Genomic DNA, 27,548 nt, shown 5'->3' on the forward strand with positions numbered 1-27,548 from the left:
CCCCCCCCCCCAGCCATGCTCTCCGGGGCCCCGCCGCCCGCCGGCTTCCCCAGCCCGCAGCCCCCCCCCCCCGCAGCCCCCCCCGCCGCCGCCGCCGCCCGCCGCCCCCCCCCACGGGCCGCCCCCGCCGCCGCTGCCGCCGTTCCCCGGGAAGGGAGGCCTGCAGATCCGGAAGAATGCCATCACGGACGACTACAAGGTCACCACGCAAGTGCTGGGGCTCGGCATCAACGGGAAAGTTTTGGAGATCTTCAGCAAGAAGAGCGGGGAGAAGTTCGCCCTCAAGGTGCGCGCGGGGCCCCCCCCTTCCCTCCTCTCCCTTCTCTCCCCTCCCCTTCCCTCCCCTCTCCCCTAATCGGGCCCCCCACCCCATCCCCGGTGCCCCCCGGTCCCCCCCGTCGGGGCGCACGAAGGCTCGGGGCCGCCCGGCCCGGCCCGGCCCGGCTCGGTTCAGCCCTCGCTCCGCCCGCCCCGCTGCGGGCTGCTCGCCACGAAGCGCCCCGGCGCGCAGCTTCAGGGCTTTCCCACAGCGAAATAACATCCGCCCCGGCTGCCCGGGCAGCCCCGAGGCCGAGGGAGAAGCCCCCCTGCCCGCAGGCAGCCCCCCGGGGGGGGGTTCTCGCCCCGGTGCCCCCCCAGTGACACCTCCCAGCACGGAGCTGGCCCAGCGGCGCTGGGTGGGGGTCCGGGGGTCCGCCGGCCTCTTGGTCCCATTCCCCTTGGGACCTTGGGACTGGGAACGGAGCCCCGTGAAACGGCACAGGATAAGGAGCAGCTGTCGTTCCCCACTTTGGAAGGGGAATGGTTTGGTGTTATCCTGCTCCTCCGGCGTCCCCAACCCGCTCCCGCTCCAAGGGTGCTCAGCCGAGCAGCACAAGCCGAGGGGCGCCCCGGCGCGCGCTCGGTGTGCCGTGCTTTTCGGGCGAGCGTTTGGAGCGAAGGCGAGGAGCGCGGCTCCCTGCCGGACAGGGACGTGGGGAAGTTTCGAGGAGGCTGACGGAGCGCCGGGGGACACGGGCACGAACAGCCGGCGCCACGGGAGCGCCGTGTTCCCTAGCAGAGATGCGGCTGGCGCCCACGCATTAGCTGTTAAAACCTCGCCGTTACCCTGAGAATCGTGAAGGCTGAAAATAATCACCGCGTGGATGCGTAACCCTCACCTCCTTTGTTTTTAGAGTTGCCCGTCTGTCGGCATCTGAGGTCCCTAACGGGAAGGAATGGGCAGGTGGGCTCTGGAGGTACAAATGGCGCTGCCGGGGTGCGCGGGGTCGCTGTGGCATGGCGCTCAACGCGTGCGGCTCAGCGGGGCCTCGTGCGACGACGAAAGTTTGATGTTTCTTCCCAAAAGGCAGGCGATTTTCGTTAGCCGCACCCCGTTACGCTGCAGGATGAGATGTATTGTCAGCTCGTCGGGATGGAAATTAGCGAAATCCTCTTCTGTTTTGACAGACGCGCTCCTCACCACTTCTACAGTTGACTCAACTATTTAAAGCGTGGATTCCAGCACTTCCCTTTCGCAACACTGAAAGGGGAAGGATGGCAGCGGCGGTGCGAGGACGGGGGACACCGAGCTCCAGCAGTTCCTTCCCGGCCAAACCTGGGCTGGGATGGTCGGGGCCGGAGGTTTGCACTGTTGCCCTGCCGCTACCGGCGGACGGGGTTGGGATTTAGTGCTAGGTGTTGTGTTGTGTCCTTGGCCGTATTGAAAAGCGTCTTGTGGTGTAGGATTTAATGGTACGGGGCAGAATGGTTGTGCAGCTCTTGGAGGATGAGGTGCGCCCAATTGGTGAATCTCTGTTTTGGAAAGTTGCTGGTCTTCTCCCCTCTGTCCCCTGCCCCGGCCTCTTCGCACTTCCCCGGCGGCGAGAGGAAAGTTTAGCTGAGCTGTTGGATGCGTTTCTGGCTTTCCAAAGAGCAGCACAGCTGCTACTGTAAGTGATTCCTTCCAGCCCCTGTAAACCGCTCTGCCGGGAGCCTGGGATCCGGGGCAAGCTGCGTGTGCCCTTCTTGCCCTGGGGAGCACGAGCTACAAGCCGTGGCCGTCCCTCTCCGGAGACAGGACCGGACTGCGGGGCCCAGGGCTGGTGGGGGCACTGCCTGGGATGCAGCGTGTGCTGACAGCATCCCTCCCTGCTACACGGCCGGGATGACATCTCTGTTAGAGACCTGCAGAGAGGTATTTGGATCGGAATTACTCATGGGCTGCATCAGTGTGGAATGATGACCTAAAGCGGGATGCACAGAAGTGATTGCATTGGGTTGTCATGTTGCAGATGATGCTTAAAAGAATTCTCATGGCCCTTATCCAGGAGCCAAAGCTGAAATCTCTTCATGCTGCCTGCTTTGGTTGTGCAGCAAACCTTTCCATTCGGAGTAGTTTCTCTTTATGTTTTCTGTTCCAAGATCTTGTACATTAACGCGGTCCTCCGCTGGAAGGAAACAATTGGGTGTCTCCTTAATATTAATAGTGACTTCTGGATACATTGTGCTTCCTCTTGGAGCAGAAGCGACTATTATGTTGCTAAACCTCCCTCCCAAACAGAGAGACGCATTTAAGTTAGCATTTTGCTGAGGGTCACTTTGCTTAAGAGCACTTTTCAGTGCTCCGGGAGAGTTTGAGCTCACAGGCAGCGTCCCGGCGGCGGTGAAAACGTTACGGCCAATTTTCTCCTCTTTCTGGTGCAATAGCCCATGTCAGAGACACACCATTAAATAAAACAGTGCTGTGTGCGTGTTAATGGATGGTAGTTCTATTTGCTGCACTGTACCTAGGTAAATCCAGGAGATATTCCTTTTCTTATAGATCAATATTGTTTCAATGCTTTCCCACACCCATTATTTATTTATTTATTTATTTGTTTTTTCCTGCTATCAAGGAACACTTCGAGCGTGGAGTCCGTGAATTGTCCGCTCAGGAGCAGATGGTTCTAAACACAGATTTTTCTGACTCGGGTGCTTCTTGCCCACGTTCAGCCCTGAGCTGCCCCACCGCCGGCCGTGGGGACCCCGTGGTTTATTTGCTCCTGGGTGTGGAGCAGGGTGGGAACGCGAAGGCCGTGGAGAGGTGATGAGTGGAGCTGAAACGCGAGCTCTGGGTGGTTTCTTACCCCTTTCTTCCTTGGCGTGATTTATTACTAGGCTTGTCACCTCTGCAAAACTTACTGTATGTAGGTCACCGCTGACTGGACTTGGCGTTGCTCGTTGTGGTCAGGCTGTGGGGCATTATGTGGCGCTGGCTGCGACGGTGGGGCTGGGAGCGAGGGCTGTGTTGTGTGCTGCAAATTCCACTTTGAGCTAATCTTTAGGTGAGATATTGGGCTGAAGGCGAGCTGTACAAATTCAGCGTTTCATAAGCAAATGGCAGGTAATGCAGACCGGAGAACGAGGCCCAGGGGCGGCAGGTGATGAGTTTTCCTCTGCCCTGTATGTCTCTCGATGGAGCAGTTTTCCCTTAAAACAACCAAACGTCTCTCCTCACCCAAATTACAGAGCAGGGAATCTTCATCTCTCCCTTCGGTTCCTGCAGAGCTGTCCCCTCTCTCTTGCAGCCTGGATTTTGGAGCATCGTCGGTGCTCCGGGGCATGTTTGCGAAACACTCAGTCTCACTCGGTCTCGGTCTCATCAGATAACGTGAGCGATGATTCCTCTGATGGAGGAGGAGGAAGGAGAGCCCAGTACATTTGTGGTTTATTGTTCTTTTCGGCCGCCTGCCGTGGAAGTAGGGCAGGCAGTATCGGAGCTGCTATCAGCGCCGTGGATGAGTGTTTGTGTCGCTGGTGGCCTTGTGCTCTCTCTGCCACCATGGGTCGGGTTTTCTACAAGGGTGTTTAAAGAAGCAAAGCACCCCGTTTCACTTCAGCTTCATTTAAGATCAAATGCTTTGTCCCTCAGACAAGCCAGCTGGAAAAATAACCCCTAAGTGATGGAGTGAATGAATATCCTGGGCTTACGCTCATGGGAAACAGACCTCGCTGTGTGTCTGCTTCTGTGTCAGCGGCGGGATTTTTTTGAGCTCTGCTATGTATTTTATGTAACCAAAAATGTCTTCACTGTGGATTTTTGTACAACTCATAGTTTAAAAGCTGTGGAAAGTATAGTGACATCACTGGGGCTTTTCCAAGGCAGTGGTTTATTATCTCATTGACCAAAAGAGTTTACTGACTTGGGTTTTGAGTTTGTTTAAACAATTTATGATCAGCCATAATCCCTTCCAAATACATTATATGTTCCGAGCAGTCAAATCTACAATGGAGATAAACTGATAACGGCCTGGGAGCCGGGGGCTGGTTTGTGCTCCGGCACATGCTCAGGAAATGGTAGGGCTCTTCCTCTTAGTAATTGAATGCCTTCAGCCACAGGTCTTGCAGAGGAGGATCCATGTTTCCTGTGCTCGCAGATGCTGGGATGCAGGGGCTTGGGGGTTTACAGGGAGCCTGTGCCCGCCCTGTCGTCCATGAGCTTCACGGTGTGCGTGTGATAAACAGCCAGATGCCGCCAGGTAGAACGATGGATTCCTTGTTCGTGCTGAGCTCCTGCCTGGCCTTCAGCGAGCTTTGGCCACCACGGGTGCTGTAAAGCACCGGGGTGCTGGGGGCTCCCTGGGCACGTGCTGCGTGTCGTGGAGCGCTGTGTGCGTTTGGAGCAAGGTGTAAATAACAACTCGAAGCCGCTTGAAAAGTCAGGCCTCCTCGGGTGTTGGCTAGATGGGCGGCACAGGTGAACTCCAAGAAGATTTGTGCCGAGGAAGCCTGGAGGTGACTTTTCTCCGAAACAGCTGGGCTTGTGCTTGGGCTGCGATGTGCGGGGGCACGGGCCTTGCTGGGCCGTGCGGGTGTTACGGAGCAGGTGGACAGGGCAACCTGGAGCCATGGCCACGGGCAAGCAGCCCTTTGGCTCCCCAGTGACACGAGGCCAGCCCCGGGCTGTGGTCAAGATGGGCTGAGCCCTCACGAGTCCCTCACAGCGGTACGAGGGCAGTAGCCGATGCTGTGTTTTAAACCCCATCCCATCCCTGGGGCTCGCGCTCTCCCATCTTTGTACCTGCACCGTGCGAGCCGCAGGGGCTTGCCCTTGGCCGAAGGACCGTGAGGAAGGACCCCGCGGCGTGCCGAAGCCCCGTCCCCCTGCCGGCTCCGGTGACCCCCCCAGGAGGCCCCGCGCTGCCTCCCGGTGCGGTGCGGCAGGCAGGCCCCTCTCGCAGCACAGAGCCCTGCGCGCCTGGCCTCAAGTTGCAGCAGCATTCAGGCAGCATGACCTCACCTCCTGGTTTCCAAGAATAACGCGCTGCCTCCCCTCTGCCGCGCCGGGGCTGGCTGGGGCGGCTGCCGCAGGCTGCGGGGCTGCCCCTGGGGCCCCTCTGGCTTGGGGCTCCCCTCCCCGACAGCCCCCGAGCATCGCCTGCCCCGTGCTGGGGCTGGTTGGGCTGCTCAGCCCCTCTCCGTGTTGTGGGAAGGGGTTTGGGGGTGGATGTGAGGCAGGAGTTGGGGAGAGGGTCTTCAGGAGCCGGCTGAGCTTGCAGGCTGCTGGTTTCGGGTGCAGACCCGTGAGGACCGGGGCGATCCTTCCACCGGCCCCACTTGCAGGCAGGTGAACGCAGCGTTACCGGATTTCTCCCTAATAAACCAGCTGTGAGCCCAGGCAGCTGCGTTGGGGCTGACGTTTCACAGAACAGCTTGGGTTGGACGGGACCTTAAAGACCTTCTTGCTCCAACCCTGCTGCCATGGGCAGGGATTTCGGCACGGTCCGGGGCTGCTGTGCATCGTGGTGATCTGTGGGGCAGTAAGCGATGCTCTGTTTTAGAGAGCGCCCTGCCTGCAGGTTCGAGGATGGGGCACGGGGGGGATGCTGTGAGCGGGGGGCGATGCCCTGGTGGTTCCTGGGCAAGAGCCTGCGCCCGTGTGTGCTCACGCAGGAGCGAGTCTGAATGCAGAGGCCTCAAACAGCTTTTAAGCCGCTGTTCCTTTATGCCTAGCGGCTGATTCATTTCAAAGATTTCAGCCTTTTAAGATCTTACCAGTTTGGGGGCAGGATTGTGGCGACCACAGGTTTAATGCTTGCGTTAACTCACTGATGGCTTCACGGCCTCAGGAAGGGACCGAAGGCCGCGCGAGTCTGAGTGCTGCTGACCCCCCTGCCCTGAGACGACCTGGAACACGCGTTTTGCTGGAGATGCTGTGAGCTGTGAAAACGTGAAGGGTGGTGGGATTGTCCCCGTCACCAGGCGGCTGGGGACAGGGCAGGGTGCTGGAGCAGCCCCTCTGAGCAAGTGGAGCCTTGCTGTGGCAAAATCTTGAGCCTGACACCACCGGGGAGGGCAACAGCATCTTCCCACGGATTAGTGCCCTCCGTCGGCGCGGGGCTTTGCTGGGACAGAATGACTGCTCCCCGCGGAGAGGGCAGGTGAGCAAGTTGGCTCAAGGGGTCCGTGACTGTCACGGCGTTTGCCGTCATATGTAATGAGATTATTTAAGCCGTTGGCGTCAGGGCTGCATGTGATTGTGTGCCTGGCCGTCCAGCGAGCTGTAGCCTAAACTAGAGATAAAGTTCAAAACACAAGCTCAGATCTGAATGTTCCAGGGGCTTCCAGCCAGGCGGGGACTTTGCAGTTCTGCTCCCATAAGATCTCCCGGTTTGGGATATAGATTTGGGATCAGCGGAGGGATGGACTCGTTTGCTTCATCCTAATTACTTTTGCTGCCTCTCTTTGCGTGCCCCTGGCTGCAGCAGGGTGCTCCACTTGGGTCGAGCCTGTTCAGCTCTGCTGGCCTGGGACAGGAGTGTGCATTGGGCTCAGGTTGTCATTGTCCGAGCATTGCCTGCTGGAGGCAAAAGCTGTACAACAGCGGGCCAGGGCCCTGTGCTGAGGGGCTGAGGCCCTCCTGTGCTTTTTGGGCAGCCTCATCTCGGGGTTTCCATGGGGCAGACGCGGGCAGGCACCTCCTCTGCTCCGAGTGTTCGCGAAACTGAGCAGCGCTTCTGTCTGCGGTCCTCGCCAGTCGTCTGGCCCTGAGCTGCGGCGCAGAGCTAGCGTAGCCTCTTGAAAGGCTCCTCGGACTCCCTGCCAAATGTGTGTTTTCAGGGAAATCTGGCTGGAACAAAAGCTGGGGCTGCTGTGGAAATTTGGCAGCGCGTTGCGGCGGCCGCAGTAGCCACGCTCGTTGCTTCTCGAGCCGGTAGGTGCGGGCGGGAGCCGGGTCAAGCAGCGCTGCTCGGAAATGGGCACGGCGTCCCGGGTGTCTCGGCTTATCTGGGCTGCAGGAAGGTATGTGCAATCACATGCAAGCAAACCAGAAAGAATGCATGTTATCGTCAGCCACTTCAAGAAAAAATAAAAGGGGAGGGAGGCTGGTCTGGTAACAGCGATGTGTTTTTATTTTCAGTAGTTGTGACAGCCTCCTTGCATCTACCATCTTGGCATTTAAGAATGCTTCAGGACAGTTTTAACGTATCCTATATCCCCGTGCCTTAGCAAAAAGGCAGGGACCGTGCTCACTCTCAGCTAGTGCTGCTGTGCGTGCGAGTGCCCTGTCCCTGCGACTCCCGGAGCTGCTGCTTCCCAACGCGGCCGGGCTGCAGGATTCAGGACAGCCTCCTCCTGCCCGCCTGCTCCCCTTCAGGCTCTGCTGTGTCTCCCTCTTTTCCTCTCCAGCCATTTCGCAACGCCGCTGCCCATTACGTTGGGCAGATTGCTAAGAAAACACGGGCTGCTGTTGCATAAGTCGCTCTGCCGCAGTGGCTGGCTGCCTCTCCCCGGGAAGGGTGGGCTTGCCAGGAAGTTTAAACCAGGGTTATCTCCTGGAAGTCATCAGGGCTGCGGACCCGGTGTTTTTGGGTGGGAGTCCCGTGCCGCAGGCTGGGTGTGGGTTTCCACCCCGGTGCGTGGAGTGCGCGGTGCCTTGCCAGTGGGAAGGCTGCTTTGGGGAGCCTGTGAGCATTGCAGCCCCCAGCCTGGCATCTGCCTGCATTCCCTGGGAGGACGCCTTCACCCTGGCTAACCCGGGGGCTTGCAAGAGGCCCACTTTTGTCTTCAGCGGGTGTCCCTGCAAAGAGATGTGCCAGGGATGTGAGCGAGAGCAACTGCTCTGGGACCGACGGGAAATTCGCTTTGAGTCTGGGTCTTGGACAGGACTTCATAGCCCAGGACTGCTCCCTGCTTTCCTGTCTGACCACGTAAACACACAGACCTCTCCCGACAGGCGGGTGACGGCCAAGCTCTGGGGCCGTCCCGCTCCGGGGGTGCTGCCACACCTCGCCGCTTGGCTTTGGTGACTCAGTGGCTTGTTCTGTGTCAGAGCAGGACATCTAACGTCTCCCTCCTTGTCTCTCCTCCCACCCTCTTTATTTCATGCTGGGGAAGAAGCTTCCAGCACCTCGCTGTGAGGAAGAGCTGCTGGTTAAGAGCAGTTCCCTGCCCACGACGTGAGATGGAAGCCGGTGGGGAAGCGGTGCAGCTCCGTGGGGCTCGGAGGTGCTCTGGGTGCTCCTGTGGCCCCAGCTCCCGGCAGGGCGCAGCGAGGGAGGTGACCAGCCTGGCCCGAGGTGCCTGTCGTTAGGGATGCAAATCCTGGGCTGGTGAAGCCTGGGTGAGTAACATGCCGGGGGTTTCATGCTGATTACAGTGTGGTCTCTGCACGTGGCTGAGCAGCAGTTCCCTCCCTGGGGGCTGGAGCTGCCGCGGAGCAGCGTGCCGTGCCCCTTGTGGGGCTGTGACACCGCTGTCCCCTGCCAAAACCCCATCCCCTGCCAGACCTCTGTCCCCTCTCCTCTGCACGCCTGAACAAAGCCCGTCACCTCTCCAGCCTTGCTGCTGGTTCTCTTTGAATCCATTTGTGGCACCTTCCATTAAGGTCAAACTTGTAACCCAACGGACTTCTCAGGGAGTTAGCACTGCCAAAAATCCCTGGTATGCGCAGCTTTGCTGTTATCGCACCGTGTGTGCACGCACACCCTCAGGGGTCGGCGGCTGGGGACCCGTCCCTCCCCGCTCTGAGCCCCCTGCTCTGGTGTCCTTGGAGCCCCCCGGCAGCGTCAGAGGGATGCTCTTATCTCCATCACCCGTATCAGATGAGGATTCACTGATGGGAGCCCGTTCATTCAGCTTTGCACAGCTCTGGCAATACAGACGGGCTCTGTTCTGCAGGCCAGGCAGCTGTGGCTTTTACCAGAGCATCCCTTTTCTATTTCTTTCTATCCAAAGACCGCACTGAAGCAGCCAGGCGAGCGATCCTGGGAAGGAGGATCAGGGGGACGTGGTAGCATTGGGCGCTTTCCTCCTGCACAGGACAGGGAGATCCCAAGGTATTTCAGTCAGCTTGGAGGGGACACAGTTTCCCGAAACTAAACTGCTTGGTGTCATTGTGCCTGACAGGCTGCAGGGTTTGCCTTCGGAGAAGTATTGGGGCTGCCGGAGCCCTTGGGCCAGAGGGCGGCCGCACCGCACAAAGGCAGGACTGTCTGCTGCTTGGCTGTGCCCGGCGTCCCCCCGGCCCCGAGCCCTTTTCATCAATAAGTGGGATTGAAGGAGCTTGAATTCCTACAGAGCTGGACCCGGGAGCCCCCGGCCAGCCCCAGAGCTGCTTCCCTTCGCCCCGTGTCCGCGAGGGTGCTGGGTGTAAGGGCTGGCACGGGGCTGGCTGAGGAGAGGGGTCCCGAGCAGCAGTCCAGCTGCCGGGCAGGCAGCAAGAAATGCGGTGGTAGGTTTTTTTGATGGCTTGTTTGTTTAAATGCCCCTGCTTTTATGCTTTTATTCCCTTCCCGTGCTACTCTAACAGGCAAAACATGTTCAGGGTACGGAGCATCTGTGGAAGGATCAGCGGGTCTTCCCAGAGCCTGTTTTCACTGTGTGTTTATAAGGTGCAAGAGGACAAAACCTCCGCTATCGACGCCTTGCTCTGCGGTGTTTCCAGTGCCGGACCTCTTAGTGGGAACAGCCTGTGGAGACCGAGCCCAGCGGGTCCCTCTCGGTCACAGTGAGAGGGGAGGTTTTTCCTCTGACGGTGTTTGTGGAGGCATGTGCAGCCAGGCACTGGGTGATGAATTATGCATGCTTGCTGGATGAGGTATTTCGAGGTTACTGCGCTGACCGGGACGCTGGTCTGGGCCCCGTCCTGGCCCTGCCGGGCCTCCCTCCCTCAGCCCTTCCCTCCCTCCTGCCCGCTCCCCGTGCCCAGCGCGGGGCCGCTGCTGGCACTGCCGCGAGAGGCCAGGGAGAGCTAATAATAGCAGCTGTGTCCTGAGTGCTTTAATGAGGTGCCAGCAGGATGCAAAAAGGGCTTTTTAAAATAGAAGCCTAACTGTGTTTTCCTCTCAGCTGGAATTGTCTCGGACGCCTGGCGCAGGGGGGCCGAGCTGCAGCGTGCTGGGGGGAGCACGAAGCTGAGGGTGCTGAGCGCCAGGGTGCTGGGGCGGCCTCACAGGGGCCCACTGGTGCGTGGCAGGAGGCTCACGTCCTCCTCCGCTGCTGGGAGGGCCCCAAAGCCCTTTTCGGTTCCTGTTGCTCTGTGAGGCCACGTGGAAGGGTGGCAGAGGCCCACAGGGAGGGCCGGGCCGCTGCTCGCCTGGCCGCCCGCTCGCCCTCCTGCAGTGCTTTGAGGTCCGGGGTCGGCCCCAAAATGCTTCTCGTCCCTGTGCTTAAGGGGAAGGTGCCCACGGGGAGCTTGGGATCTGGAGCTAAAAGCTTCTGGCTTTTAGCCCGGGTCAGTTCATCCCAAGTGGGGGGATTCATACGAGGTCCTCTGCAGGCCTCGCTGGGTGCCGGGGCTGTGGGGCACCCCTGCAGCAGCAGGAGGAGGAAGAGGAGGAGGAGGAGAAGGCACAGGGCAGCCTCTCACAGCAAGAGCCCCAGTTCGGGGTCAGCATGCTGTTGGGCGAGATGGAGGAAGGAGGTGGGCGACACAGCTCTGTGAGCCTCCCCTTTCCCCTGCCCCTTCGTTAGCGCCCTCGTTATGTGCCTGCTGTGGGTCAGCTACACCAGCTCCGCTCCTGCCCCGTGCTTTCCCCAAAAGGGGACTTGTGCATCCCCAGGGACCCGGGGCAGGGGCTGCCTCGGGGCTGGCAGCTCTGGGGAAGCCGGAGGAGCTTTTAGGGTCATTCCTCCGTGTGTGGGGTGGAGGGACAAAGGCCGGAGGAGGGCGGTCACGGCGGCCGGGGGTGGGAGTGTGTTTGGGGAGGCAGCCGCGGGGCCCCTGCTTGCGCAGACAAAGGCGTGTTATGAAATCCCCGTGTTGCTCTTGTTCCGACCTTCCCCCTGCACGGCACAAAACCTCCTTTCAATAGGAGCAGCGGCCGCTTAACGCAGGAGCTGGTTACGCTTTGCAGGGCTGCATCCAGGCCACGTGGGGACCGGGGGCAAAACGCCTCCCAGCCGGCACAGGGCAGCCCCACGTCCGCAGCGGTGCTGGTCGGGTGCAAACATTGGTTTTGGGTATGGGGAAGTCTGTGCTGGGGGGGTTCGTCACCTCCGGGGCGATCTGGGGTGCTGCGATTGGGGTGCACGTCCCTGGGCTCGACTTCGGAAGGTGTTTGTGAGCCCCGGTGTTGACAGAGCCTGCCGAGGGGATGAAAAGCTTCTAAACAAATCGCTGAGGAAAGGACAGAGTGATGCAAAACGTGCCGTCTGTGCGTCACCGGGCTTCAAGGGCACGTAAATAAAACCTTGGTGATGTCCTGGGTGGCGAGAAGAGCTTCGGGAGCGCTGCGCCGCATCCCGTGGGCTTTCCCCCATCCATCCTCAGCCTGGCTGGGAGAAAGGGGCTCCCCAAAAACGGATTTGGTGGGCTCATCTGGGCCTCGCTGTGCAGACAGGCAGAACATGGCTTTGGGGCTGCTGGAGCCAGGGACCCAAAAGGATGCTTCGAGTGCCCGGTGGCTACTCAGACGGGCACAGACGGCCCCATGGGGCTGAGCACGTCTGTGTGTCTGCCGGGAGGGAACCCCACGGACCCGGAGCCCAGAGCTGGTGCCCTGCGCTGCCACGGAGGCACGAGGGTGCTGCAGTGGGGTTGCAGCAGCGGGCTTCCAAGCTGGGCACGCGCCTTCGGGAGGGAAGTGCAAAGTACGTAGGTCAGAGCTGAGTTAATGGTTTACATTAGTGCTCACTTCTGTATCAAACACACCCATAAATATCAGCCTCTTCCTATCGTAAAGCACATACATTGCACTTTTCCATTCACCGGCACAGCGGCTCTGATAGGAGATCTAATTAGATGCAGGACTTTGAGGGGGGGGCATCTGAAGGGAGAGCTGGGGTGGCCTCAAAGGCTTTGCAAGGAGGTGGCAAAAAAGTGTTTGTGCATGAAGCCCTGGCCTCAGCAGGGTGTAGCTCATGTGAAGATGTTCGCCCCTCCCTTGACTTCTCATTTTCCTTTCACTTTCTGTGGTGCAGATAAAAGGGCCTGAGATGCTGGTGCTGGTGGCGGTGCTGGTGGCGGTGCTGGTGATCTCTGCCTTGCTCCCAAGCCAGCCGGTCCCCTCCCTGCTCAGACCTCGTCTGGTGTCACTGTCACTGCCGGGGGGAGGTGACGTCTCAGCACATGCAGGAAGTGGCAGGCTGAGTTCGGGGCGTTTTGGCCGTGACGCCCCCCATTCACCCCCTGCTCAAGCACCAGTCCGAGCTGCATTGCTGGAACATGTCCTGGCTTGGGAGCGCTGGGCCCAGCAGTGCCGACGCGCTCTGCCCACCCTGGGGGGTGATTTATCACCTCTGCCCTCCTTGTCCCTGGGGAGCGATTTGTCCTTGTCCCACGGGAGCGTGACTGCACTGCCCATTGTGGCACCTACATCTGGTGAGGGGCCCTTTGGGTGCTGAGCCCCAGGTGCAGGGCAGGACCTGGGCCTTTCCCAGTCAGTCCCTGGTCACACTGGGGGAAGCTCCTGGTGCAGGCACCCGTCCTCATGCCCCGTTGGCACCAGCCTGGTTAACGGATGTCCTGATGCACCCCAGGACAGCCTCCTGCGTGACCGGACACCGAGGGTCTCGGTAATGAGTGCTGAGGGCCTGAGCTGGGACCTGACCGTGCAACGCAGACCCCGCTGGAGAGGGGAGCAGCGGGGGAGTCACCCCAATTCACCCCAACTCCGCGTTTTTTTGACGTGCGGTGGCGAGAAGAGGACGATCCCAAAACAAAACCCAGGAACCGAATGATCCCTTAATACTGTTTTTTTCTCAGACACACGAAGCAGAAACTGTTTATTTATCTTCGTTGAACACTCGCGGCGGTGTGCCGTCACTACGAGGCGGTGAGTCAGCGGGGACGCTTCGTGCTGCCGCCCAGCTGCCGTTTACCTGCTCTGACTCTTCCGCGAGCTCCGCAGCCCCCTCCTTGTCCCCGGTGTCCCCGCTGCGCTGGTGGCACTTCCCTCGGCGTCGGGGCAGTGTCCTCGGGCACCTCTCGCGAGGGATGGTGCAGTATTTTGGTGCAGGGCAGTGGGCTGTGGCAGACGGGGGTGTCCTGGCTGCACGGGCAAGGGGGGTGCAGGCCCCCGGCAGGTGGCTCCTGTTTAAGCCCCAGCCTCTCTTCTGCTCCTCGCCTTTGTGCGCCCGGCGAGGCTTTTGTTGCTGCCTGAAAAGCCTGAATAGCTGCCACATCTGTCATGGGCGAGGAAATGCTCAGCAGATGCCCTGGGCTGAGGGGGGTGGGCGGCGGGTGGGGGTCCCCGGCACCCCCCCGCAGTGGGAGCTTGCAGGGGATGGTGCAATGCTCACGGGCGCGCGAGGCCCCTTCGTGCCGGGGCTCTGCCGGCCCCGGTGTTGCAGGTCTCCTTGTGAAAGCGCCGTGCAATGGTTGTGTCGCTTCCCTCTCCAGCCCTCCGTCCTCTGCCCGCTTGTGAAATCGCCCGCTGGCGTCGCGGGGTGGGGGCTGCGTGCGTCTGAAAAATGCGGAGCCACGCAGCTCACGGGCTTGGGGGCTTTGCCTGTTTTGAGCTTCTGTCTGCAAGAGGTGTTTTGGGGGAAAGTAATCTGAATAATTCTCTCCCTGGGATGCTTTTTCCAAGCTTTCCATCTTCCCGGAGACAAATGGGGTATCGAGGATGACCTCTGGTTCGAGGCAGCGGGGGGATGAAGCCGCTAATGCATCGCGTGCGGTGACTGGTGGCTGTTACTGTCTTTCCTTGCGGTCTTTGTGCCCTGAGTGAAGCTGAGCAGGGAGGCAGCCCCGCGGCGTGGCAGGCTGCAATGTGCTACAGGAAGGACATTTCCTCCCCAGGACTGTGTTGCTGCTCCTCCGGACACATCGCCGTGGCACAAACCAACGGGAGGACGAGGTCTGGGGGCTGAAGGCTCTTGTCTGCTGCTCCGTGCACGGGCAGCCCACAGGGGGGTCTGCTCGCCCCTGGGTGCTGCCGGCGGGGAGGATGTAAATGTAACGTAAAGGTCCGTGTGTGAGCCCCGATGATGTGGGGGAGGTTTCCTGAGCCGCATGTTTTGTCATTGGTGTGCTGTAACTGAACGATAAGTGTACCTGCATTGGGTAACTTCATTCCTCTTACGGGCCCTGGGACTTGCAGTTTGATTTCTCTTCCGGAGTTCAAGACCAGGCAGCGCAAGGGGAAGCCGGGCTCCCTCCTGCTCGCTCCGTCCCAGCGGCGTTGGGGCTGGGGAGCTCCCTGGGGGGCTTGGTTGCGTGGGGCAATCCCCCAGGGGCTCCCAAATGCTCTGGTACTAGCGGCAGAGAAAAGAAACAGGGGACGCGGTCAGTTGGTCATCCCGGTCCCTGCACAGCACGTTCAAAGGGTCCGGCACCAGCTCTGCGAACGTGTCACGCAACTGGTGCCAGTTGGCAACCGGTTCACTTGAAAAGATTGGAAGAGGCAAATCCTTTGAAGAGAAACCATTTTGCTTTATTAGGGAAAAACGTTCCTCGCCTTGCTGCCGCCTGGCCAGGACAGCCCCTGCTCTGCTTTCCTCCTGATAACGTGGGCGGGTGACAGCTCGCAGGTCTGTGCTGCGAGTTCATTCCTCGTGCGTCGGGAGCAGGTTACTGTAACCCCCCGGTGTGGGCTGCTCCGTGGGGTGTCCTGCTGCTGGAGGGTCCTCAAAGGCACGGCTCCTGCACAAATAACATGTGTGCTGCTGTACTGGGGGCAGGTGGAGCACCAGTGATCAGGGAATGTAGGGAAATAGGATACCCCGGCTGCAGGAGCAGCCGATGTGCCCGCATGAGCATGGAGCCGGAGCCTCGGTGGCCGCCGCAGCAGGTGAGCAGCCGACGCTGGTGTCCGAAAATGTTCAGCTCCCTAAAATGCTGCATAGCAAAGGGCACGCTCCCCTGGCAGCCTGGTCCCACGACGTCGGGCTCTGGGGAAGGGGCGGCTCGGCTCCTCGCCCCATCCCACCCCGCGGCAGGCGCTCAGCATCTCCGCGGCTGGGTGCTGGGGACGCTCCCCGTGCGAATCCCGCCGTGAGTCATGGCGAAGCATCGTGCGAGGGGGCGGCGAGGCTGAATCAAGACGCGCGCAGGCGAGGGACCGTGAGCCTGTGTGTGCGGCTCCAGCTCCCGTGTTTGCTCTGCTCTCTTCCTTCCTTCCTTCCTGGCTCCCACCCACCTTCCCCACAGCTCGCCTGTGATTGCAAAGGGAAGCCCCTTACCCCGGCTCAGCCTGGGCAGAGCTTTTGCCGGCAGCAAACATGGGCTGGGGGCTGAGGGGCTGGGCACGGAGGGGCTTTGTGACCGTGGAAGAGGAGTCCCCTGCCCTGCCTTGGAGACCCGTACCAGCCCCGGGGGCTGTGAAGCTGTAGGGTGATGCAAGAGAGCGCGGCTCCCGCACGCTGCTGCCTGCCCTGGTGTTCCCCGCCTGCTCAGCCAAAGCCTTTGAGGTGTTGGCCTGCAGCCCTGGGCAGTCCAGAGGGTGCCCGGGTTGGCGGCCCCGGCCTTTACTTGCTAACTGGAAGTGGTTGCTCAAAGGTCAGGGTGTCTGCGGAGCGCCGGGGCTGCTCCTCTGCAAACCTGCTAGCACCCAGCGGGCTCGCGGGGGCTGAAGAGCAGAAAAATTGGCTCAGCCGGCTGCTCTGAGCCGCAGCGGCTTCGGAGAGGTTTGGGAGCGAGGAGCTTGAGGATGAGGTAGCATTTCGCTAGGGAACAATTCAGAAGCGCAAACACCAAAATCTTCCTTACGCAGCCGCGTTTGACGCACGTCCAACCCTGTGTAAACGCACGCCACTGCCCAGCTTTTGCTCCAGGGCTTTTTTTGTAAAGCGCGGTGGTTACGGAGAGAGCGGGGCGCTGGCTCGTTGCTCCCCACGAGGCCGGCAGCGGAGGCGCTGAGCCCCGCGGCGCTGCCCTTGCCCTCCGTCCGCGGACGCTTTCGTAACCCGGATCCGGTTACGGCGCGCGGTGCCCGCGGTGCTGCTGCAGCCGCGCTGCTCCCGGCCCCCCGAAGGCAGAGGTGCTGCGGGTCAGCCCCGTCCCTCCCCACGGCTTCTCTCGGTGCTCGGCAGACTCCCAGTATCGGGACAGTCACCCTCTGCCTGGTGCTGGAGCATCCCCCTGCTTAGTGTTGGTGATCGGTCTTTTTTTTTCCCCGGCTTTGAGCAATGTTCCCAGCTGTCCGTGGGTTTCTCCGTGAAAACACGAATTCCCGTTGGTTTCCCATCTGAAGGCGTCCAGCTGGGTCCGCAGGAGCCGCCCCGTGGAAGGAGGCAGCGGGGCTGGGGACAGCTGAGCTGCACCCGGCTGTGTCCAGCGGGCGGCCCCTGCCCTGCCGTCGCCCTCCCACCTGGGCACGGGTAACCCGGCCGTGCCGCCGACCGCTTGGCTTGCCAAATCCACTCCTGGAGCTGCTCTGAAGCCCTGGGTGGCCCCCACCGTGGGCTGGGGTGGGCGAGAAGGAGGGGGCAGTTAACCCTTTCTGGGCCTTAGGGAAACACAAGGTGCTTTTCTGATCCCAGCCTCTTCCTCGCAAGCCAAGGAATATAAATATTGCTGCGGCCTTGGGCCGCCCTGGATGCCAGAGCTAAATTGGGGACATGGGCAGTGTTACCAAACACACCCAGATGCGTTGGACAAGTGACCGGACCAAGCAGCAGACTGTAGAAAAATAGCTTTGCTTTGCAGCACTAAGATGGTGTTAATTCAATCTGGGGGCAGTGGATAAAGCCCTGAGCAGCAACTGGGGGACGTCAGGGCTCGCTTCTCCCTGGATGACGAGGATAAACCACTTTTTGTCTCCCTCCCCACCTTCCACGAACGCGCGGTGATGTATTTTAACCAGAAATTGAAAAAGGTGGTGTTGGGGCCGGCTGGCTGGATGTTTGGTGTTGGTTCTGCGGGGGTTTCGGAAGGGCTCGGCCGTGCCCGATGGGCGCCGTGGGGAGGCGCAGAGCAGGCGGGGACGCGGCGCTCAGAATATCCGTGACCGTGCTGCTGAGGCTCGCAGGGCTCTGTGCTGATCCCGTTACGTGCCGATGCCACCGAGCTGCCGGGGAGGAGGGCGCTGCTTCCACTGGGTCTCTCCATCCCACCCAGCGCAGCGGCTGGAAGGAGCGGCGAGGAGGAGAAGCAGGAGCAGAACAGCCGGCGGTGCGAGCCCCGATGGCAGCGCGGGGTCTGCGTGCGTGGGCAGCGCGAGCACCCCCCTCCCGTGGGCTCCTTCCCTTGCCCACTGGGGCTGCCAGCAGCCCAGCGCCCTCCTGCCGGCCCGTGGGATGCTTTTACCATGGCGTGGGCATTGCCACATCCCTTCTGCATCCTCCGGACCCACTGCGGCACCGATGCAGCCTCGCAGGGTCTGGCCTCTAGCTGGCACCGGGAACCTTTCCCAAAAGGCCCAGCTCGTTCCCTTAACGAGGCTTAATCTCCTCCATCCCACAGCTAACAGGAAATCGGAGGGAGGCCGGGCTGTTTGCTGAGCCAAGGTGCGGGGGGTGTTCTGACGGCTGTCAGGCAGCTGTTTACTTGCCTGTGGGTGCCCGAGTACAAAAGCAAATGTCACGGCTGTGCTGGCACAGGTAATGGAGGCGGCTGCCTCCCAGCTCGTTGGAAATACAATTAAGCTCCTTTAAAAGCGCTCGGAGTGACCTCTGAAAATTGGATATATGTTTCTGTACCTCTCCTGTTTGTTCTGCTTAGCGTTATGCTAACTGTCTGCTTCCTGCTGCTCAATTTTCCCTGTGTGTAATTACAATTTCGTTTCTTTTTTCCCTTTTTTTCTTTTTCTTTTAAACTTCCTGACTCCCCACCCAGGCTTTTTGGGGCAGAGCCGTGAATAACAAAGCTTTTCTCCAGGCCCTGTCCCTGCCCTGCCGCCTGGCTTCTTCTCGGGGCTGGCGGGGCTTGGAGGGGCTGCCAGCCTTCTGCCCCGCGCCCCACCTTCGCCAGAGGCTGTTGTGCCCACCCCAAGCTATCACACGGAGGTGGGGAGGTGCCCTGGGCTGTACCGAGTGGGATTTTGTGGGTTGGGGTCCCCTGGTGCTGGGGACGGGTGGCTTGGTGGGATGGGAGAGGCTGTGCCCTCCCCTCATCGCCTCTCCTGTCTGTGAAGCTGCCTTCCAGCCCCGGAGCTGCGGGGAGCTTTCCGAGGCAGCCGTGGCCTGGAGCGCCTTGAGTGCCTCCTGCCCTCTCTCACGACTCGGTTCTTGCTTTGCTTTTTATAGCCCCGGTGCTTCCTGTTTGCTTAGCGGCCCTGAAGCCGGCACAGGGGCTGCGAGCGCTGGTGGTGTCCTCGGGGCTGGGGCTGGGGCTGGCGCTCTCCTCTCCGCCTTCTGCGGTCGTCGTCGCCCTTCCCTCCGCTCCCCTGGGCACCGCCGAGTCCCAGCGTTTGGGGCAGGAACCCCGCTCGCTACCGCCCGGTGGCAGGGCCGGGGATGCGGGGAGGGACGTGACCGAAAACCCAGGCACGTGGGTGAGGGCTCACGGGCGGGTGTCGGGGTTGTCCCCATCCCTGTGGCAAAGGGCGAGCGCAGTTGCAGGCAGGATTGCAAATTGCTGTTCCTCTGCCAGGGCTGACATCGATGCAGGTGGGCACAGCTGCCGAGCATTTCATTCATAAGAGGGCAGCTCACGTCTTTTGGGGCCAAAGCAGGTATTAACCCTTGTCGCAGAGCACGCTGCACCTGGAGTGGTATTCTAGGTGTGATTTTGGGTCCTGTCACCCCGGTGGCAGCCGCCTGGGCTGTCTTGTTGCAGCACCAGGTCCTGAGCGGACGATTAGGCTGTCGCATGCTGCAAAATGACCAAACCTGATGTTTCCTGCCTGTGCACAGCCCTGGGGCTGTTTCTCTCCCCTCCGTAGCGCGCGTCCCCCCCTGGGGATGGGGTGTTCCCATCTGCCCTGCCGGTCACCTCTCCTCTCCACACTGCGGCCAGTCGGAGGGATGTGGGGGCAGCCTTTCCAGCAGCCAGGATGCTCCGGAGGGAGCTGTGGAGATGCGGCATTATTTTTTTTTAAGGCCAGCCTGTTCTGGGGCTGGAGCCACCGCTGCCGAGCCGGCGTTGCAGACCCGGTCCCGGCTGGGGGCAGCGGGTGTTGTGCTCCACCGAGCCCGGCCCTGAGAGCTGCTGGAGGCAGGAAGGAAGATGAAATGCACTCAGGATAGACACTGTTGTTGCTCTATATTTAGGAGTATAATAATTAAGGCTGGTTGTTTATCCTGACAAACATGGTAATTAATAGTCCGTGGCAGACTAGCTAATCCTTCCTGCACCTGGGAACTGTGAGTTGTCTCTGGGAAGGGCAAGGGCCTCATTAAAGGGCTGCTGCTGCTTGGGAGAAAAGCCTGCTATTTAGGGAACATCTGGCTGTTCGCTTTGTCCCCTCCTTGGGCATGCATGCCGTGCTGCTGGTGGCCTCCGAAGCTGCTCCTGCATCGTGCCCGTGCATGGGGTGCCCCAAGCAGGACGATGTTCCTGTCCCACGGAGCAGGAGGCTGATGTTTTAAACCAGCGGTGGTGGCTGGGTGCAGATGGTGGCCCTGAGAGCATGAGAGGATGGGCAGCGTGTGGCTGCAGGGCTGTGCCAGCGCGTGGCCGCGGGGCAGAGCGCGGCTGCCTGGGGGCTGCGAAGGGCAGGGCGAGGCCGTTTGGTGGCACGCGGGGATGCAGTGCTGCTGGTACGGCGTGAAGAAGCTCATGAATGCAGTGAGGAGTCGCGCTGGTTGGTGCCACGCTGGCAGGGCACTGGCTGCACACCTCTCGGGTGGGAGACAGGCGACAGGCAGCTGGGATAAGCTTCCGAAGCGAGGCAGCGAGGGCAAGCAGCTTAAGCTGTTGTAAGGATGTGGGAGGAGAAGGGTACAGAGGAGTCCTTGGGGAGCAAGACCGATTAAACTCCTAATGCACAAGCCTGGCTTCTGCTGGAGCGCTTTGGTACTGCTGCTGGGACGGAGGAGCAAGTGAAAGCGCTCCCCGGGACATCTGCGTTCCCTGCAACTGCTGCTTTTGCTCTGTCCTCCGTCCAGGGTCACCGGAGGGGGGTCAGGCGTTCAGGTGAGGGTTAACAGGACGGAGCGAGCCCCGTCACCCTCCTGGGCGCCTCTCGGGGCGGGTGGCTTCGCGCTGCTCCCGCTAGATGGGGATGGAGGCATTGCACTGAGCGCCTCGCCGCAGCCTGCAGGCAGCATCTGCGCTCGGGCTGCACCCCTGCGTGTCCCCAACCCGGGGCGCTGTGCCAGCGGGGCACTGCCCCTGCCTCTCCGGCAGGTGCCAGGCTGGGCGCTGACGGGGGTTTCGCTTCTCCCGCAGATGCTGCAGGATTGCCCCAAGGCCCGCAGGGAAGTGGAGCTGCACTGGAGGGCGTCGCAGTGCGCGCACATCGTCCGCATCATGGACGTCTACGAGAACCTCTACCAGGGGAGGAAGTGTCTGCTCATCGTCATGGAGTGGTGAGTCCTGGCTGCTGGCGGGCTCCCCTGCCACAGGGGTTGGGTGACGGGGAAGGGGGGACCCGGCCCCGTGGCGTGGGCACTGGGGACACCGTGGGGACGCCGGCCCCAGGAGAGGCGTAGCATTGAAGATGTTTGCAGGACGGACTTCCAAGGTGCTGAGCGCCCTGAGCGGGAGCGGCGCTGGCTCTGAGTCATTCTGAAAACTTGCTCGGCGCTCGGGAGGCTTCAGGCCTGGGTTCTGGTAGCAGATGGGTCATAACCAAACTGGCTTTGGCCATGGAAAGCCGGGGTAGTCGCTGGGTTCCTGGCACCCAGCGGCACGGTGCGGTCTGCGGGGCAGCGAGCAGCCGAGCAGAAGCGCCCGGCGCAGCAGCTGCTGAGCGAGGCTGGCTCGGGTAGATGTCTGATATAACATGGGGAGGAGGAGGAATGAAGGGGAAAGTATTGAAACCACATCCCAACCGCAGCTGTGATTTACTGTAGCTTCCTTGCCAAAACCTCTCCCCTGGCAAGCCGGCAGGTTGCTTGGGGGGGGCCGAGGGGGTGAGCGGCGCGGGGAGCAGCGGGCAGGGCGGGCGGCACGGCAGGGGTGGGGAGAGGCGTCTGCGAACCGCGCCGGGCAGCTGCGGCCGGGAAGAGCTCGTGCGACGGGCGCATCTACCTGCGTGGGAAGGGAGCAGCTGAACGGTAGGAAACGAGTCCCCAGAGCGCTGACAGCTCCGTGCGGCTCGGCTGCGATGGCTCCCCGATGTCCGAGGGGCGTTGTGGGCGTAGTGCCCCGCACGGGGCAGCGCGTGGGCCGTAACGTGACCGTGCTGGGCCCAGGTGGCTCGGTGCTGTCTGTGTCGCAGATGTCCAGCTACGTCCAGGGCGCTCCCTTGAGATGCTCTCTGCTCTGGGAAAGCCGGGAGCCGTTTCTGCTCGAGTTAGATAAGACCGAGACAGGAAACGCTGTTATCCCTGTTCTCACGGAGAAGTGATCCCTGTTCTTATCCCTGATCTCTGTTGGAGTCGAGCCTTTCCTTAGGGTACCTGGGGAGCCTTTGATGGGGGCGGGAGCCGTGATGAGGTTTCCACAGCCCTCCTCCAGCGCCTTACCTGCGAGCTGTTGTGCTGCAAGGGGTCCGGTCCCTGCCTCTCCCACCTACCAGCCGATGTGAACTGTCCCACGCGGGTCACGCTGGTGGAGCCCTGTGCTGTGCCCTGGCCCTTGGGGCATTTAGGAGCTCCCTGAGCAGCCCAGTGTCTGCTGGGCACGTGGCCCCTCGCCGGCACCTCACCTGTGCAGCCGTCTGAGCTCAGCACTTCGCACGGCGCGGGGTTTGGGTTTGCGTACTGCTGAGCTCGGTCGCCTTGTGAGCTAAAGTAGGCCAAGCAGGCTGGGAGTGCTCTCACCACGGCAGAGCATTTCGCCGTCTTTACTGTAAATGCATTTTTGTGGCTTGGCACGGAGACCACGTCCGTTTGCACCCCGTGTCTCTGCAGCATGTGTGAATCCTCTGCCCTTCTCATTTCTGGAAGAGGGAGGCTCTGAAGCGCTCAGTGCCCAGAAGTGCCGAACGAAGGGCAGGGATGGAGAAGAGAGAAATTTACTGCTGAGCTTGTGCGGCGCTTGGCTGAGCGTCAAAGGCTTTGGTGCTGCTCGAGCTGGGGGCATCTCGCAGGGCTGCTGGCGAAGGTGCCGGGGAGCCCGCGCCCACCTAACGCCACCCGCTTCCCTTGCAGCCTGGATGGCGGGGAGCTCTTCAGCCGGATCCAGGACCGGGGAGACCAGGCCTTCACAGAACGGGGTACGGAGCCCGCGGTGCCCTGCGCTTTGGTCTCTGGGCCATTTCTTGCTGTTTGTAGGAGTGTCTCTGGTTCGGCCCGTTTCCTCGGTGGCCCTTTGAATTAGCAGCAGTTGTGTTTGGGGAACGAGGAATTCAGATGTGAGCGCCCAGCCCTTGATCATGGCCCTGATTTTTCCTGCTCAGTAAAGAGCAGAGCTTGGGAATGTTTTCTCAGCTTCCCCTGTGCACCACCCATCGCACGCCAGCACACAACACTCCCCCACGCTCCAAAAATGTGAATTCTGAGGGTATGGCTTTCAGAGCGAAAACACAGTCTGCGGGGTCGCTGCCTGGGAAGGGAGGTTTTGGGGAGAGGAAGCCCTTTAGACTGCAGCTGTGCTCTTTGGCTCCTGGTCTGTAGAGTAGCCCAGGGAGCAGTGCTCGTTGTAACTCACTCGTAAACGCTTTCAATGGCTTCCTTGCTGCTTCAGAGGCTTCAGAGATAATGAAGAGCATTGGGGAAGCCATCCAGTACCTGCACTCGATCAACATCGCGCACCGGGACGTGAAGGTACCACGCTGAGCACTCACCCGTGGTGCTGAGCCCTGCCTGGCCGCAGTGCTGCCGGGGCTGCTGCCAGCCCTGCCGCTCACCTCCTGTCCCTTGTCTTTCCACAGCCGGAAAACCTCTTGTACACCTCCAAAAGGCCCAATGCTGTGTTAAAGCTCACTGACTTTGGCTTTGCTAAAGAAACCACCACGCACAACTCCTTGGCCACGCCGTGCTACACGCCGTACTACGTGGGTAAGCTCCGAGCGCTCCCAGGTCTGCAGGGCTGGGGGGGGTCACAGCAAGGGGGGAGGCTTGGAGGGGGCCACGCTTGCACCCCTGAGGTGCAGCCCTTTGGCTTTGCGCCCACCGTGACCTGATCACAGAGGGGCGTTTGGGACGGCTCCTTGCCGGGTGCTTTGTGCTGCTCTCGGTGCAGGCACGCGCTGCATTCGCTGCTTCGGGGGGTGAAGCTTTGCCTGTGTGTGTGGGCTGAGCCCCTGCATGTGCACAGCACCAGGCTCAGCACTGCGTGGGCAAAGCGGCTGTGCCTGTGCTGCAGCGTCCCCCATGCCCCAAGGGCTCCATCTGCCCCCCAGCACCCCCACACCGTGTGTCTGCCTCTCTTTCACCAGCCCCCGAGGTGCTGGGCCCGGAGAAGTATGACAAATCCTGTGACATGTGGTCCCTCGGCGTCATCATGTACATCCTGTAAGTCACCCGGTCCCTCTCCGTCCCAGCGGGTACCGGGGGCTCCCCCCGAGCCCGGGCACCACGCACTGACTCTGCCCCCCCGCTCCATGCAGGCTGTGTGGGTACCCCCCCTTCTACTCCAACCACGGCCTCGCCATCTCCCCCGGCATGAAGAAGCGGATCCGAATGGGCCAGTACGAGTTTCCCAACCCCGAGTGGTCGGAAGTGTCAGAGGAAGGTAAAGGAGGTTGTGGGGGGGGGTTGAACGGGGCTGGGGTCTGCTGGGGGGGCACATGTGGGTGTTTTGGGGTTGGGGGAGCTGCCTGAGCCCTGCTCACACACCTCCCCACTCTTGCAGTGAAGCAGCTGATCCGCAACCTGCTGAAGACGGACCCGACCCAGCGCATGACGATAACGGAGTTCATGAACCACCCCTGGATCATGGTGAGCGCAGGGCTGTCGGGCAGCGGGATGGGGACGGGGATGGGGTTGGGGACAGGGTGGGGGCACCCCTGGCTCCTGGCTGATGCTGCCCCGCTCCCCCCGCAGCAATCCATGCAGGTGCCACAGACACCGCTGCACACCAGCCGCGTGCTGAAGGAGGAGAAGGATCTGTGGGAGGACGTGAAGGTAAGGCCCTGGCCCGCTGATTTGGGCCCTGCCACGCTCTGTGCTCCACGTGCCGTCCGGTTCTGCCTCCCCCTCACGCTGGGAGGGTCTCAAGTTGGGCCGATTTGTGCTGGAATTGCAATTCGGTGTAAAATTGGAGAGCAAATGGCTCCCAGGGGGCACGCTGAGCTCCCTGTGCTGTCCTGTGGATGGGGTGGGGGGCTGGAAAAATTGCCTGGGGGTCTGTCAGTCCCATCCCACAACTTGCTCGTGAGCAGCAGGACCACGGGAGGAGGGCGGGGGGGGTCCCTGTCCTGGGGGGTCCCTGACCCGGGGGGTTCCCTGCTGCCCCGTGGCGGTGCTGACGGGCGCTGCGCTGTGCCCCCTCCCCGCAGGAGGAGATGACGAGCGCGCTGGCCACCATGCGAGTGGACTACGAACAAATCAAGATCAAGAAAATCGAGGATTCCTCCAACCCTTTGCTCATGAAGAGGCGAAAGAAAGCCAACCCTGCGGAGCCCACAGCGCTCCCCCACTGAGGGCACGAGCACCGGCGGCCCTCGAGAAAGCAATAACTATATATATATATTTTTTAAGAAAAAGACACAAAGAGACTGACTGTTCTATCAAGCGCATGGAATTCAGACATTTATACCAGACTAGTTATTTTTAGCTACTCACCTGTGTTTCTGACCTTTCTGGAGCAGGCGACGCGATATCCCCGTCAGATCCACGCGCGTCGGCCGGGGGGTTCTGTCCTGTAGGTGGATGACACCGATAATTGGATTTTATTTTCTTCTCTTGTGAAACATTTCGGCTTTTTGTTTTTTGTTTTGTTCTCCTTCCTTCCAAAGACATGGAAATTCCTGTGGTGACCTTTGTAGGGTATATAACGTATACGTATTTTTTAAAAACTACTGTAGAGCTGAAACCCAGGCAGCGCGGCCCTGGGAGCGCTGGCTGGAGGCAGGCTTCGGGCAGGGGGACAGGGATGGGGACGGGGACGGGGAGCTCCCTCCCCATGGGGGGACAGGGATGGGGAGCTCCCTCCCCACAGGGGGACAGGGACGGGGGCAGGAGGGCGCACGCTGTTCGCCGGCCTGGAAATCTGCTGCTTTTAAAGCATGCTTTGGGGGGGAAAAAAAACAAACAGCAAACACCACCAAAAAAAAAACCAAACCCAAACCAGCAAGCCCTCCCTGAACTGGAAGCCTCGACGCTGCCCGGGGCGCGCAGGGCTCCCCGCGAGGGCCGCGTGTCTGTGCTGCTGTCTGTCTGTGCGTGGCTGTGCGTCGTGTCCGGCGGTACGGAGGTGCTGCCTCCCCCCTCCGTGACGCCCGCCGGGGTCTGTGTGTGCCTGCGATCCAGTTCTGACCTCAGGGGTTGGCGGGGGGAGAGGTGGGAGGCCGCTGCCCCCCCTGCGCCCCCCGCTCTGTGCAGGGCAAGGATGCTCCCCCCGCCTCCAGCCGCCCCTTCTGCCCCCCCCAGAGCGAGATGCTGTGCTGGGGGGTCCCGGGGGTGATGGAGGAGATGGGGGTGCAGTGGTGCGGGGCTGGGGTCACTCTGTCCCCCCCCAGCCCCCCCAGTGTGGTTCGTGCAGGGGGGCCGGGAGCGATCCCCTGCTCCCGGAGCAGAACGGCTGCGCTGAAGTCTTTAGTCCATGAATAATTATTATTATTATTTGTCACAATGTTTCACTGCGTTTAATGTGTTTGAATGGGGAAAAAAAAGATTTTTTTAAGGCAATGTTTAGTTTTTAGGTGATCTTTTAGACACTGTATGGAATTTTAATTTGTTTTAAGAAGCAGTTTTTATCCATTTTTTTTTTCCTCCGTCTGTTGGCTTATACTAATCTTCCTGGTCTGCTCTTCAGTCCTTTGGATTAAAGACACTTAATGCGTCACCCAGTCTCTCCTCCTTGCTTGCGTGGCCATGTAGGAAGCACCCCAGGTGGTCGTTCTCGTGATGTGTCCTAAAACGGCTTTTTTTTCCACCAAAGAGGCTTTTTTTTTCCACCGAAGAGGCTGAGTTCCCTCAGTGCGTTCTCCGGGGATGTGGCATTTCTGCCCTTTGCTTGGGGTTCGGCTGCCTGATGAGGTCTGGTGGCCGGGTCTGTGCAGGTGGGGTTTCCTCTGGGGTGCTGGGGCCGTGGGGCTGTGGGTGCTGCGCCCGGGTGCCGGCAGGGGGAACTGCGCATCCGGCTTCGCAGCCGTGCTGTGGGTGCTGGGGCACGTGTGGTGCCGGGGACCCGGCTGCCACCGTCCCCGCTGTCACCCCTGCCTGCGCCGGCCGCTGTCCTGGTGTGCGCAGTGCGATGCGCTGGGATTTACAGCCGCTGGGAGCTGGTGCTGCTCGTCCCCGTGTGAGGCTGCAGCGTTTGCAGAGGGGGAGGAAGTAACAAAATCCCCAGTGCCATCCTCCTCCTCCTCCTCCTCCTCTTCCTCCTCCTGGGCTCCCTCCTGGGGTGAAGAAGCCACCGAAGGGCTGCTAAGGGGGGGTGCAGGGTGTGTGGGGGCAGCAGCCAGGGCTGCAGGTGGGCTCGTGCGAGTGGACGAGTCCCGTCGGGTGGTTTGACTCCAAACCCTCGCTTTTCATCGTGGACCTGAGTTTTTTCCCCGGGTGGTGGGGGCCGGGCACGAGGAGCCCCCCGCTGGGCTCTGAGCCCCGGGCAGGGGGTCCCCAGGGCGTCCCCCCGTGCACCCCGGGCGAGTCGGCAGCCGCTGAGCGGCGCGAGGGGCAGGTGACGTGTGCGAGTGGGTACATGGGAGCGCTGCCCACGAGCTCTGCCAAACCACAGAGCAGGAAGGCTCTGAGCGAGCTATACAAAAGGCTTTATCTGATTATTTGTTTCATAATTTCACGCTTGGAGCCGGGTTACTTTTCTTTCCGCTCCAGCCGATGGAGCTGTGCTTTTCCGACAGCACTGATTGAATGAGCCTCGTGCTGCTGCGGCTGCCGGCGCTGCGGCAGCCTCCTCGCTAAGCCGGCTTCGGGCTTTTATTTCGGGGGCACCCCTCTCCTGGATGAGATCTGCCCCAGTATGCCCTGGGATGGGGCTGTAAGTGCCGGGCTTGGGGGTCCTGGGGGGGGCTCTCTCAGCCTTTCCT

At 60.9% G+C, this 27,548-nt stretch overlaps 1 protein-coding gene across 1 annotated transcript; it reads left to right on the forward strand.

Annotated features, from left to right (window-relative positions):
• Positions 1-26,344, forward strand: MAPKAPK2 (MAPK activated protein kinase 2). The gene is given in 11 exon segments (XM_066982896.1): positions 1-51; positions 53-286; positions 20,678-20,817; positions 22,546-22,610; positions 23,081-23,160; positions 23,268-23,394; positions 23,775-23,850; positions 23,946-24,070; positions 24,191-24,276; positions 24,382-24,462; positions 24,837-26,344. Coding segments are annotated over 11 exon segments (1,194 nt in total). The 5' UTR covers positions 1-15; the 3' UTR covers positions 24,981-26,344.
• Positions 26,345-27,548: the final 1,204 nt, after the last annotated feature.

The sequence above is a fragment of the Anser cygnoides genome, chromosome 25 (genome assembly GCF_040182565.1).
Source record: "Anser cygnoides isolate HZ-2024a breed goose chromosome 25, Taihu_goose_T2T_genome, whole genome shotgun sequence".
Lineage (NCBI taxonomy): Eukaryota > Metazoa > Chordata > Aves > Anseriformes > Anatidae > Anser > Anser cygnoides.